The sequence below is a fragment of the Crotalus tigris genome, unplaced genomic scaffold, assembly GCF_016545835.1.
Source record: "Crotalus tigris isolate CLP2741 ecotype Arizona unplaced genomic scaffold, ASM1654583v1 scf7180000018301.7375997, whole genome shotgun sequence".
NCBI lineage: Eukaryota > Metazoa > Chordata > Lepidosauria > Squamata > Viperidae > Crotalus > Crotalus tigris.
Genome location: NW_024096931.1, coordinates 6,125,194 through 6,139,130, shown reverse-complemented (window position 1 = coordinate 6,139,130; position 13,937 = coordinate 6,125,194). Strand labels below are relative to the sequence as shown.

At 44.4% G+C, this 13,937-nt stretch overlaps 1 protein-coding gene across 6 annotated transcripts in view; it reads right to left on the bottom strand.

The window, feature by feature from the left end:
* Positions 1-12,734, bottom strand: part of CFAP70 (cilia and flagella associated protein 70) — a 39,893-nt gene extending 27,159 nt beyond the window's left edge. For 5 of the 6 annotated variants that reach the window (XM_039349846.1, XM_039349845.1, XM_039349841.1 and 2 more), the window contains exons 1-10: positions 12,430-12,592; positions 10,809-10,926; positions 10,157-10,343; positions 9,293-9,391; positions 8,111-8,190; positions 6,790-6,966; positions 4,930-5,112; positions 3,629-3,723; positions 2,249-2,348; positions 565-717 (exon numbers count right to left, since the gene is read on the bottom strand). In XM_039349846.1, the coding sequence (XP_039205780.1) occupies positions 565-717; positions 2,249-2,348; positions 3,629-3,723; positions 4,930-5,112; positions 6,790-6,966; positions 8,111-8,190; positions 9,293-9,391; positions 10,157-10,343; positions 10,809-10,886 (1,152 nt within the window). In that variant the 5' untranslated portion in view covers positions 10,887-10,926; positions 12,430-12,592. The other variant, XM_039349842.1, reaches the window with a different exon arrangement.
* Positions 12,735-13,937: the final 1,203 nt, after the last annotated feature.

Here is a 13,937-nt window from a genome sequence, read left to right as displayed (position 1 = left end):
TCATTTTAAATACAACGTTTTAAAATTTGATTTGTCCTTTAAAAATGATTAGAGGCCTGAAGACTGAAACATACGAAGAACGGTTGCAAGATACGGGTTTGGCTAGTCTAGAGAAAAGAAGGACTAGGGGAGACATGATAGCAGTGTTCCAGTATTTGAGGGGCTGCCACAAAGAGGAGGGGTCAGCTTATTTTCCAAAGCCCCAGAAGGCAAGACAAGAAACAATGGATGGAAGCTAATCAAGGAGAGAAGCAACCTGGAATTAAAGAGACACTTCCTAACAGTGAGGACAGTTAACCAGTGGAATGGCTTTGCCTTCAGAAGTTGTGGGTGCTTCAACACTGGAGGTTTTTAAGAAGAGACCAGTCACTTGTCTGAAATGGTACAGAGTCTCCTGCTTGAGCAGAGGGATGGACTAGAAGACCTCCAAGGTCCCTTCCAGCTCTATTCTGATTGATTGCTGTCTGCTCTAAGCTTCCTGGAAGCACGTCGGCAATAACCATTTCGAACAAAATCTAAAGCCAGGGAATCTCAGCTGATAAGCCGCGCAAATGAAGCTGTTACCTTTTCAAACACTTCGCTGTCATGGTAAGGAAAAACCCGGAACGCTCCGCGGATCCGCTTCACTCCAGGATACAGCAGCGGCACTAAGCTGACATAAGCCACGCCGTGAAAGGAAATTGGATCCTCCTCTGTTCCACCAATAGTTCCACCTCCCTAGACAAGGACAGTTGAAATGACCATCTTCCTTGCTGATGGCCACAAGCAGCGCAAATGGAGCACAGGTAGCCGAGTTATGACCGTAATGGAGCCTGCTCACGTGACTGTTTTTTACAATCTTTTTTGCAGTGGTCGTGAAACAAACGGCATGGTGGTTAAGCCAGAGTTCCCCAACCTTTCTGGCTTTGCGGACCGGTGGGGGGAGGAGGGGATGGTTCCGTGTGAGCGGCAGGCAAGCGCACACATGCAACGCGCACTTGCCTGCTAAGAGAGGATGTGTGTGCGCTCATCTGCCACTTCAGCGGCCCAGTTGCACAGCATTCAAGGCCCAGTAGTGGGCCACAGTCTGAGGTGTGGGGACCTCTGGGTTAAGCGAACCGGTGGAAGTAAGTATTAGTTTTGGGCAAAACCATAGTAAAATGTGGCCCTTTGATTGTGGGGTGATGCAAACCACTGTTATTTCATCAGCTCAAGGCGGGAAACATACTTAATACAAAAATGCAGTGCCATGACTGCAGGATGGGAAAGGGAACCATCAGAATTTTGAATCTGGGTCATAACTTCAAATGGTCCACAAGCTACTGACCGTAAGGACCATCCACAGCCAGAATCTCTTCTATAGTATTTACGTAGCACATGTAAAACCACTCCTACGTTTAATCCTAGCAAAGGTTAAATTGGAATACTGATGAGTAAAAATTTGGATAAAAATTAATAACAAGATATGGATTGTTTATGAAGATTGAATGTAATTAAGATACGTATAGGCAAACAAAATTATTGATAAATGTCATAATGATGTTTTTACTTGAGTTGATATAATAAGAACTGTACTAGCTTGAATACGAGACCGTAAATGTTAAGGGAGAAAGAGAAGAAATATCTGATGTTGCAACTTGAGATTTGCACTAAAGATTTTGTTATCGAACTGTTGATTAACCCAGTCACCATGTTGCTTTTTAAATACTTAAATGTAAAATTGGAAAATTAATAAAATATTATTTAAAAAAAAAGGATTTTGAATCTGGGTCATAACTTCAAATGGTCACCAAGTTACTGAACGTAAGTCAAGGACCATCCACAGCCAGAATCTCTTCTGTAGTGTTTACGTAGCACATGTAAACCACACCTACGTTTAATCCTAACAAACCTACCTTTACAGTAAAGAGAGCCAGTTAAGGGTAGTGGTGAAGGGGCTGGCCTAGAAACAACAGATGGTTGATTCTGGGCCTCCCTTTAGGATGAAAGCCGGCTAGTGACTCTGGACCAATCACCAGGAGACGGTGAGCCCTAGTCTTGCCTTAGCCATGAAAGTCAGCTGGGTGATTTGGGGCCAGTCTCTCTCTCTCTCCCTCAGCCCAACCCACTCACAGGGTTGTTGCAGTGGGAAAAACAGAAGGGCGGCAGTATTAAGTATCTTTGCTGCCTTGAGCTGATGAAATATTTTTTTGGAAAGGAAAAAATTATGAGATTAAAATATGATGATGATGATGGTGGTGGTGGTGATGGTGATGAACTAGAACCTTACCTTGTCTCCTTTGCCAGCTTTGACTTTCGTGGATGTGACCAGTGGCACTCTGGTAATTTCCACAGGCCAACACCGACAGTCAGCGATCCGCTTGCGAAAGCTGTCAAACAGGAAGAGCACACCAGTTACAATTGTTTGTGTAGTCCAGGGGTTAGGGTGATTAGCCCCAAATCACCCATATGGCTTTTATGCCTGAGACAGGATTAGAACTCACAATCTCCTGGTGATTGGCCTAAGGTAGGTGTCAACGCTGCTAATATTGACTATTCTTGCTTTGACAAAATATGCAGAACTGTCTAGTATTTTTAGAGTTAATTCAGCTGACAGAGAAAAGGGAGGAGATAGTAAGGAAAGCCCGGGAAAATGAACGGAAGTGGATCTTTGCCCTCCAAGTTAATTGGAAGATGTGAATCATGACCCCAAAAATAGGGGAGGGGAAATGCCTGGGATGTTATGTGCAAAGGGAAGGGAAATTCAGATCTTGGCATCCATCATGCTGTGCTGACATCTCTCTACACTAATAAAGGTTTTTTTAGGTTAAACCATGCCTGAAAATTCTTTGAAGTGTTTCATTAGCAGACACATGACAATAGGTCTAGAACTTATGGTCTCCTGCTTTCTAGCCTGGAACTTTAATACTAGCCCAGGGATAGGCAACCTTGGCTCTTTTATGACTCATGGATTTCAACTCCCAGAATTACTCAGCCAGCATGGCTCAGCTTGGAAACCTCTCCCTTTCCCCTCAGCATGGCTGGCTCAGGAATTCTGGGAGTTGAAGTCCACCAGTCATAAAAGATCCGAGATTGCCTACCCCTGGTGTAGTCTGATGCTCAAAAGGGCATTGCGTATACATTTCCATCAATGCCACATGGGCGGCAAAGGTGGGAACATGCAGCATGCAAAAAATGGTCAGAACTGATACGCTTCCGATTGGATTTAGCTGGGTGACTTTGAGCCAGTCATCCTCTCCTCAGCTGAACCCACCTCACAGGGTTGTCGTGGGGAACATAGGAGCAGGGAGAAGCATTTGTGTATGTTCGCCACCTTGCGTTGCTTATAACAATAACCAGGGTGGCATATAAATAAATAAATGGGTTGAGTTTCTTGACGGACAAGCAAGCGGTAAATGTGCAAAATGCAGCACAAATACACCAGCACAAGCCAGGCTGTTGTAATAAGGCTCGTTAATATTTATGCCGAGCTTTAGCTGAAGGAACTCATTAACACACAGAAGACAGGAAATCAAGGATCAGCTTTGGTTAGAGAACTTGGAGAAGTATGAATTTTACAATCTCCAGGTCTCTGCTCTTAATTGCTGGGCTCCCACAGATCCTCTCATTAAGTTCTGAACTGCTGGAGAACGACACCGAGTTGTCTCACCATAGTACAGCGATAGGATCCAGGTAGCAACGCCTTTCCAAGTCCCACACAATCCGTTTCTTAATAGTTTCAGCCTGAAGCCTGCTTTCCCGCTCCTTTTAAAAAGAGAAAGAGACAGCGAGAGCCAGTTAGGTGTAGTTGGTAAGGCACAAAGCTAGAAACAGAGAAACCAGACTTTCAAATCTTGTCTTAGGCACAAAGCTGGCTGGGTGGCAATCCTCCCCACTCAGTCTTGGGAAGAAAAAAAAAAAAACATAGGAAAACCGCTTCTGAATATTTTCCTTGACAGCCCCAGGGACTTGTGTAGGTAACTGCCAGGAGTCAATATGACTTGAAGGCAAGGAGGAGGAGGAGAAGGAGGAGGAGGAGGAACAGGAGCAGGAGCAGGAGGAGGAGGAGGAGCAGAAAGGAACCCAGTCTGTTCAGGTCTAGAGTTCAACAAATCAAGAAAACAGACTGGAACCAATATTTGTTGATGGACTAGGTCAGTGATGGCGAACCTTTTAGAGACCGAGTGCCCAAACTGCAACCCAAAACCCACTTATTTATTGCAAAGTGCCAGGGCTGCTTCAGCATTGTGGTGCCCTCAGGGGGGGGCAGGGGCCATGGCCCACTGGGTGAGCATGGCTGCAGTGGTCACGGCAGACTGGGTGAATGTGGCCGGGGCCAGGGCGATGGGTGCCAGTCCCTCGCCATCTCTGGGGCATTCCCGGGGGGGGGGGCAACGCCGCTTGTTCGCTCACTTCCTGCCCTGTCGCTTCCAAACGCCACATGCTCACTACTCTGGCGAACTCTGCTGGGCCAACGGTGCGCGTGCCCACAGAGAGGGCTCAGTGCCGCCTCTGGCACGCGTGCCATAGGTTCGCCACCACTGGACTAGGTGAAAAAAATAACACGAGACAGAAAAAGTAAAAAGAAGAAGAACTAATAGCAGGGACAGTCTTTCTTCTGAGGAAGGAATAACACCAGGCCTTGGAAGAAGCTTGCCATCCACTGATACGGCCTATTTTGTACAATGGAACCCACAATGGGATGGATACCACGATCAACCCAAATCTACGCTCATCCTTGGCTGCTAGAGGAAAAGGACTCTAGGGAGAAAGAAGCCATTGATCTGATCTAGTACGCTAGTTTTTATAGGCCCAGGTAGATGGAACAGGTGGCAACTGGGACACTGCTGATGCTACACTCTCACTGGTATTGCCAAAGGTGAAGAGAGCTGGGAATTGTAGCTGACCCACATCTGGAGAACCACCACTCCTGTTCTAAGGAATCTGCTTCTCCAGCTCTGCCATGCTCACCTCTGGAGTATTCAGTTCTCCATCTTCCTCCTCAAAGGGCCCACCAATAATGAGAGCATCTGGGATGTTCTGTCCTCCAGGGGCTAAAATGTTGGCCACTGGCCACTTCTTGGGCCGAGGCAGAGCTTCCCTCTCACCACCAACTTTCAGAGTCCCATTCTTGAACAGGAAGGGACATTCTTTCTGGAAAGGTCATAGGAAAAAAATATTCCTTGAATTCACAGAGTTAACAAGTCATTCACACCGGTACATTGACAAAGAGCTAGCAGTTGCATTCTTACAACATATTCATCCAGGACTTCAAACTTTTCCTTTGCTTGGTGCTGGCATGGAGCAACCCATTTGGTTAGTAGATTATTCATATGGAAGCTCAGAAAGTGGCTGAATTCATTTCAGGTTAAATGTCTTCTGTGGACTCATCCATTACATAATGAAAACAAATTGGACAGGGTTACATTTTGGAAAAACATCCTCTAAAATAGCTACAGAAGGGGGACTACCTAAACCAACGTTTATATGGGCTCTTTAATTTGCAAGGAGCTTCTTATGTATGTGAGGCAAGTTTCCATTTTTTTTCTGTTTTTACGAAGAAAATGAAGAAACCGCTTACATGTAACATAAATTTAGTACCATGAGCACATTTTCATGCTGGTTCTTCTTTGCTCTTCATGAACGCAGATTCTGAGTTCACACATCGCAGAATAAGCTACAGTGAGCTGGCTTCATGTTTTGTGCATCACTAATTGACCAGGATTTGCAAATTGTAATATCCAGTTCACGTCTTAAACCAAACCGTTTTGATTTCAGACAATGTATGAATCCAATTTTTGACTTGTAATTTATTTATTTCTTTGATTTCACTCTACAAAGGTTGCTCTCTAAATTAGGATAAATCAGTCTGGCATGGAGGCCACGGAATTATTAGGCTCTGTTTCCTAACCAAACTCATCCCTTCCAGACGTGCATGAAACCTGGATGTGGAGGAATTTGCACGTGCAGCAAACTGCCATGCATTGCCCCCCACAAACCTCATAACTTTTTGATATCCTTTGTCCCAAGGAAGCAGCCAAAAGATCACCCCCTTTTGACTTAATATCTTACCTATCTAAATAATAAGTTCCCCCTTATCTTTTCCTGTCTTTATCTCTTCTTGTCTTTATCAGTTCTTTCTCCTTTTCTAATTTACCTGTATTTGTTTTTACCTGCTCTCAACAGGTAATGTGTTACTAGAAAATAATTGCTTATATGAAGGAATTTTTCAATTACTTTATGTCAACAACTAAAGGTTAAACTCCTAAATGTAAAATGTCAGCAGTTAATGGTAAAGCCTATGTATGTAAAAAGTATATAAGAAACAATAAACTCAGAGTTTGTGAAGCTGTGTGAAGATGTGTCATGCAGCTTCAAACCTCTGCCCAAGACATGCCTGAGTCTTTTTCTTAGCATCGTTACACCTGGATCTGGAGAATCACAGTTAATTAACTCTATCAAGGTAGCTTCATTTATAAATTCAGATGGATCTCCGAAGAGAGGCTATGGAAAGACCAGGTTACTAACATAATGCACGACTGACTGAGATGTGCTAGCGGAATGATTTCAACTCAAAAGCCAAATTCCTAGAACAGCAGTAAAAGCCTGGAGAAATAAGTTCGATCAGGCATAGCTGGTGAAGGGTTCAAATCAGAACCTTGAAGCCATGAAGTTTAACCTTCGATGTTTCTCAGGAGCTCAACGTGCTTCCACTGGGACCTGCAGCACCTCTTATATTTTAGAGGGGCTGATAATGAAAAGCAACAAAAGGCTAAGGAAACAGACGGGAAGAAAAAAGGAATAAAAGAATGTGGGATTTCAGCAACTCACCTCACCAACTGCTGGCACCTGGAAGCCAACCATGTAATTATATTGGGGACCTGTGAAGAGAAATGCTTCCGGGGCAGAATAGAGAGCTTCTACGGTCACTCTCAGCAGATTGCCTTCAGACAGCTGGTTTTGAGTCAATAAGCTCTCCTGGACAGCTACTAAGACATCGATGGAACACTGCAAAACCAAAGCAAGCTTAAGATAGACGTACCAAGTAGACACACTTGGGAAAAGGAGTGAAGCACAACGAAGCTGGTAAGCACTTGGGAGGCCAAATCTGACAAGTGATTAGTTAGAGCAAGGGTCCCCAACCGTGGCAACTTTAAGACCTGTGGACTTCAACTCCCAGAATTCCCAAGCCAGCCACAGGTCTTAAAGTTGCTAAGGAAGGTTGGGGACCTCTAGAGTTCCTCTAACTTGGGATGTTCAGCTTAAAGAAGAAGGCTGAGGGGGAAGACATGATAGCAATCATTCAATACACAAAGTGTTGTCACAAGAAAGAGGGTGTGAGCTTATCCTCCAGAGCACTGAAGTACACCCACACAAGAGTCCAGCCACTGGACCCATGGTTAAATAGGGAAGACTTAGCTAAGTCCCTTATAAGGAGCTCACTTGTATTTGTGGAGCTTCAGCGACAGACGAGAGAATGCAAAATAATAAGACTGGAAGGGATCCTGGAGGTCTTCTCATCCAACCTCCAACTCAAGGAGGAGACCCTATATCATTCCAGACGAATGGCTGTCCAATCTCTTCTCGAAAACCTCCAGTGATGGAGCACCCACAACTTCTGGTGGCAAGCTGTTCCACTGGTTCATTATTCTCACCGTCAGGAAATTTCTCCTTAATTCTTGGTTGGATCTCTCTTTGATAAGCTTCCATTTATTATTTCATGTCCTGCTCTCAGGTGCTTTGGAGAATAAGTTGACCCCCTCTTCTCTCTGACAGGCCCTCAGGTATTGGATGATGGCTATCATTTTTCCCCTAGTCTTTTTCTTTGCTAGTCTAGACAGGCCTAGTTCTCTCAGTCGTTCATCATATGGTTTAGTCTCTAGACCCCTTTTTATTGAATTTTATTATTACTAAGTGGGGACTCGGGGGGGGGGCTATATAGAAACAAAAGCTTTTTTTTTTGGAGAATGATACAATTACATTTCCAAGCACTCTACTTTTTTTTTTTTATAATAAATGTTGAAGATCTTATTCAAATTTCAATGATTTACCCTCTATTCCACCTTAAACTACTTCTAAGTCCCCTCTAAGATGGGGATGTTACAATTGGGAAGCATATCTCTATATTCCTTTTTTTTTAAAAAAAAAATACCTTGGTTTCTGCTCGGAGGGCCTCCAGAGGAGAGCCTGGCAATGGATACAGGGGCAGTGTTGCACTGAATGTACACAATCCTGCAGAGAAAAGAGGACATAGCACATGAGCAGACTCCGTAAGATTGTCTGGGACACTACACATCCTCTTCATGACCTGTGTTCCTTGTCACCTTCAGGGAGGAGGGGGCTTTGTGGTATCCAAAGCAGAACATCCAGATTCAGCCAGAGTTTTGTTCCATACAGTATTAACCTTGTGAACTCTCAAGCTTCCTTCTTCCGTTATGTATTCAAGATGGACAGTAATTAATATATATATGTTCTTATATGTAAGGATGTAGCTCTATACATATGTTGTATATATTATGTTTAAATGTGTTATGTCTATGCACTTTGAGACCAAGCAACTAAACTTCATTTTTTAATGTGTGCCATTGTGCCCATAGTAAAAAATGACAATAAAGATTATCTATCTATCTATCTATCTATCTATCTATCTATCTATCTATCTATCTATCTATCTATCTATCTCAACCTATATCTATCTATCTATCTATCTATCTATCTATCTATCTATCTATCTATCTATCTATCTATCTATCTATCTACCTACTATCTATCATCTATCTATCTATCTATCTATCTATCTATCTATCTCAACCTATCTATCTATCTATCTATCTATCTATCTATCTATCTATCTATCTATCTATCTATCTATCTATCTATTCTATCATCTATCTATCTATCTCAACCTCTATCTATCTATCTCAACCTATATCTATCTATCTATCTATCTATCTATCTATCTATCTATCTATCCATCCATCCACCCACCCACCCACCCACCCACCGACCGACCGACCGACCGACCTACCTACCTACCTACCTACCTACCTACCTGTCATAAATATGAACCAGTTGTCAAGCATCTGAATTTTGATCACGTGACCCTGGGGATGCTGCAAGCGTGAAAAACTTTTTTCAGTGCTGTTGAAATTTTGAATGGCCACCAAATGAGCTGTCGTAAGTCAAGGGCCACCTGTTCTAATGCACTCTGTGAACTGCTAGGGAGGGTCCATCTTTGCCCCCCTCCTGCCTACCAGACAGTCCAAGCATCCTGGCCTCTTCACTCTCTGCAGTTCCAGATGACAATCCAGCACAGGTTTGTTCTTTCACTCACCTTGCAGGAGAGGGAGAAGGTCCGCCACGGCCTGTCCGAGGGACACCACTTTTTCCTCTTTTTGCTTCTTCTCCTTTGGCAGGACTTCAATCACAGTGACTGGGGAAACCGAGCATAAAAAACCACTCAGTCACAGCAATAAGATAGTAAGACCACACCTGGAATACTGCAGCCAGTTTTGGTCACCATATTACAAAAAGGATGCCGTATGTTGAGGACTACCCGTATTACTTTAATTTTACTGAGTGGATGATCGCTAGGCTTAGAATGCTAAGAAGAATATGAGGGGGCCCTGCAGGCTCCTGAATCTTCCCAGTGCACAAATTCAAACAGAAGCATCCCTGACAATGAGCGGCAAGCCTCCACTTGAACGCCATCACCCACAACAGATACTTTTACCTCAGCAAAACGGGTAGTCCTCGACTTACGACCACAATGGAAGCCAACATTGCTGTTGCCTAGGCGAGACGGTGGTTGGGCGAGTTGTGCTCCACGTTATGCTCTTTTTGCCACAGTGGCCAAGCGAATCGCTGCGGTTGCTAAGCGAATCGCACGGTCGTAAACCGAATCGGATGTCTCCCGTTGACTTGGCTTGTCGGAAGGCGGCTGGTGACAAAGGGTGATCACGTGACCGCAGCCCAGTGCAACCGTCACCAATACCTGCCAGTTGCCAAGCGTCCGAATTTTGATCACGTGATCGTGGGGATGCTGAAGCGGTCGTTAAGTGTGAAAACCGGTTGTAAGTCACTTTTTTCAGTGCTGTTGCAACGTCAAATGGCCACTAAATGAATGATTGCAAGCTGAGGATTACCTGTGTTCTTTCCCAGCCGTTAAAAGCTAAAGAGCAGAGGTGGTGTTACTCACATATCACAGGTTTATGGGCAATATCATCCAAGGTGTGGAACCCTTCAGGATGGCTGTCAAAAGAGGTGGTGAAATTATACTTCACGTTTCCTTCCGCAGAGGCATCCATTTTGGGGGAGTCACCAAGGACGAAGCCATTGTACTCAACGCGCACAAATGTAACCGGACTGTCTCCTTTGAGGCCTTTCTACACAAAAGAGACCACAACACTGAGGACAGGACAAGTGGTAGCGTCACCTCCCAGAGCAAAACTAATTTTTACTTCTCTCGATCTTGGATGGCATAACCAGCTTGGGCAACATCTCAGAGCTATTAAATAAAATCTACAAAATGTTGTGTTTTTTTTTTAAATGAGAAAGCTGCTTTCAAGCAATTTAATGTTTCTTCTTCTTTAGGCAACTGGCATCCCAAACCAATTACAGATGGGAGCAGTAATCTCAAATAAAATAAATCCAGAAGCCAGTAACCGGCTTTTCGGTGCCTTGGAAAATAAGATATTAATATGTGGTTCAATTAGTAAAATATTATGCCCTTTAATTGTACTGATTTTAAAAAACCGGAACATTCTGGGATGATAGTCATCCAGCTAAGTGATGCACTCTGATGATCCTCAATGCAGGAATTCCAGTGTGAACTATAAGAGGGCAATTACCAAGTCATGGCCATCCAGCACAGTGATGCTGACGGTCTTCCCCGGTGGTTCAACAGGAAAGGAAGGTGAACCCGCCATGAGAAGGAAGAATCTCTTGGTATAGAAAGGTAGCTAGAGCCTATGGAGAAGAGAAGACAAGGAGTAAATAATAATCAAGAGTTGTTTATTTATCACTTGACTTGCCTCCCATTCTTCCTTATATTTAACAACAACAACAATAGAGTTGGAAGGCATCTTGGAGGTCATCTAGTCCAACCCCTGCTCAGGCAGGAAACCTATACCATTTTGGACAAATGGCTGTCCAGTCTCTTCTTAAAAACCTCCAGTGTTGGAGCATTCACAACTTCTGGAGGCAGGTTGTTCCACTGATTAATTGTTCTAACGGTCAGGAAACTTCTCCTTAGTTCTAGGTTGCTTTCCTCCTTGGCTAGTTTCCATCCATTGCTTCTTGTCCTGCTTTCAAGCACTTTGGAGAATAGCTTGACTCCCTCTTCTTTGGGGCAACCCTTGAGATATTGGAACAGTGCTATCATGTCACCTCTAGTCCTTCATTAAACTAGACATACCCAATTCCAGCAACCGTTCTTCCTATGTTTTAGCTTCTAGTCCCCTAAATTTCTCCATATCCTGCCAGGTAAATGATGAGGAGGAAGAAACAATAGCTCAAAATCCTGCAAGTGAGCTTCTGGGGTTCCAGATTCCCAGGCGAAATCTCCATGCTGGCAAAGTTTTGGGGAGATGTGGTCCAACATATGAAGAACACCACCTGTGTCTGCCTGTCTGTCTGTCTGTCTGTCTGTCTATCTATCTATCTATCTACCTACCTACCTACCTACCTACCTACCTACCTACCTACCTGTCTCTATTTACTCTCTCTGTCCATCCATCAATCTCATTTCTAGATGACTGCCCACCTACCTCAAGGAGGGACTCTGGGCAGCGTGCAGTACGTTATTTAATCTCTGCAAGATTCATTCCCTGTAATCAACTATGACTTTCAAATCACACTTTATCAGCCAAGCCTCGACTGCTGGGTTCTTACTCTATCCTGTACTACAGTTTCCCTGGAAGCAGCTTAGAATATTGTAAGAACGGACATCATTAAAGGTAGCAGTTTATTCATTCTATTTCTTTCTTTCTTAAATGGCTGCCCAATTTGCAGAGTGACCTTGTGCGGCTCACTATAAAAAGAAGGAATTATAAAGAGAAAAAAACCTTAACACAAACGAAGATGCTTTAGAGCCAGTCAGGTATGGCTTTGGCAAACTGGGCACCCAACCAACTGCAGTTAATGCAACAAACCACAGTTAAGCTCTAACTTAACCTGGCCAATCGGTCCCACCTCGTTCTCAGCCTCCCTAACTAAGTCAGGCTCCTCTGCTCCCAAAATGCCCTATGAGGCTGGAATGACGACCCTGATCTTAAAAGCATGGGGACCTCAAGCTAAGATGTAGACCTTGCAATGGAGAATTATGGTTGGATCTCTCCAAGGAAGCCCAACTGGTCCCCAGGGTTGCTTTGTTTGGTACTCCCTGCAGGCACTGACAAGGGATTCTTCTACTCCAGCTCTACTCTGCCTCTACTACAACTCTACTCCGCCTCTACTACACTTTTACTCCACCTCTACTCCAGCTTTACTCAGCCTTCACTCAGTGAGTCCAGAAAGGGTCACGGGATCAGAAGCTCGACTGGGGGGGGCACCCTCTATTGCCCCCTTCCTCTCTTGCTGGAGGAAGAGCAGCATCCGAGGCGGTTCCCGCCATCCGCGACACGCGTTTTGCCCTCCACCCAACTCACCAGCCGCGTCGGTTTTTTCCGTTGTCATAGCAACGCCGCTGCGTCACATTCGCGGCTCCTGACGCCAGCGTGATTCCCCGGCCGCCATTTTAGTGGCGGGCAAGGGAAGGGCGTGGCGCGCGGCTTTCCCGTTGCCTGTGCTCTGATTCCAAAGAGGTTCGTTCGTAGGTGTGCAAGGAGGCGAGAGAGAAACACTAGCGGTTGCCAACGGACTTTGCGGGGCAGGGGGGAAAAAACATAGGGGAAGCATTTATCGTGTTGTTTGAAATCCTGTAGGGGATTTATGTGACCACTTCTGCCTAAAGGAGATCCCCAAGCAGCTCTCCTTTCAGTGCTTCGAGGGCTTTTGGGCTGAGTCTTCCACTTCCCGTTGCGTATGTCGCATCGGACCCGGAAATGAATGTAATACAAGCCACTCGTTTGTCTTCCCTATCTCTACGGCAGGAGGAAAGTTTGCTCTAGTTTTGCAAAATAATAATAATTCCAAATGCATGGGGTGTTAAGCTATCCCGAGATTTCTTTTCAAACTTAGCGAGCTCTTTCAAACTGGACCTCTTTCGCAAACTTTAGGAGGTGTGGACTTCAGTATCCAGAATTCCTGCGGGGTAGGGAATTCTGGGAGTTGGAAGTCCACACCTCTTAAAGTTGTTAAGTTTGGAAAATTCTCGTGTAGCCTGTGATGGTCGCTGACGCCTGCAAGGTGAAGCTGGAGGTTTTGAACGCAAACCCTGCTAATTGCAAAAAGACAAGGTTTAGGGCTACTGCGAACCAGGATGCAACATGCAATGTTGAGTTATTTTGCTGTTCAGGAAATGGCTGTGAAAGAAGATACATATGTACACACATGCATTCCCAAGCCATCATCACCCAGGTTATTGCAGAGGTTGGAAAACATTGCCAGCACCTTCTCCAACAAACGCATTTGATTAAAACACATCGGCTTTTGTGAAAGCTGACGCCTTTTAATCAAAGGTGATAGGCTGGAAAAGATGCTGCCAGACGCTTTCTGAGATTGAATAAAATCATAATATGAAATCATTTCTGGAAGAAAAAAACTGCCATATTTCATAAAAAGCAACACCACTGTCCTCACTAGAGGGCAGAGCTAAACTATTCCAAAATCGAGCAGGTTAATGTGGAATAATTCCAAGATGTGAGGATGCTGGAGTCCCCAATTCCTAACCCATGAATTTCAATTAAGCTATTTTAAGCTGTTTTTTATGGAAAGCAGTTTATCCAAAGTACCAGCGGGCAGGACAAGAAACAATGGTTGGAAACTGAACAAAGAGAGAAGCAACTTAGAATTAAGGAGAAACATCCTGGCATGGCTGG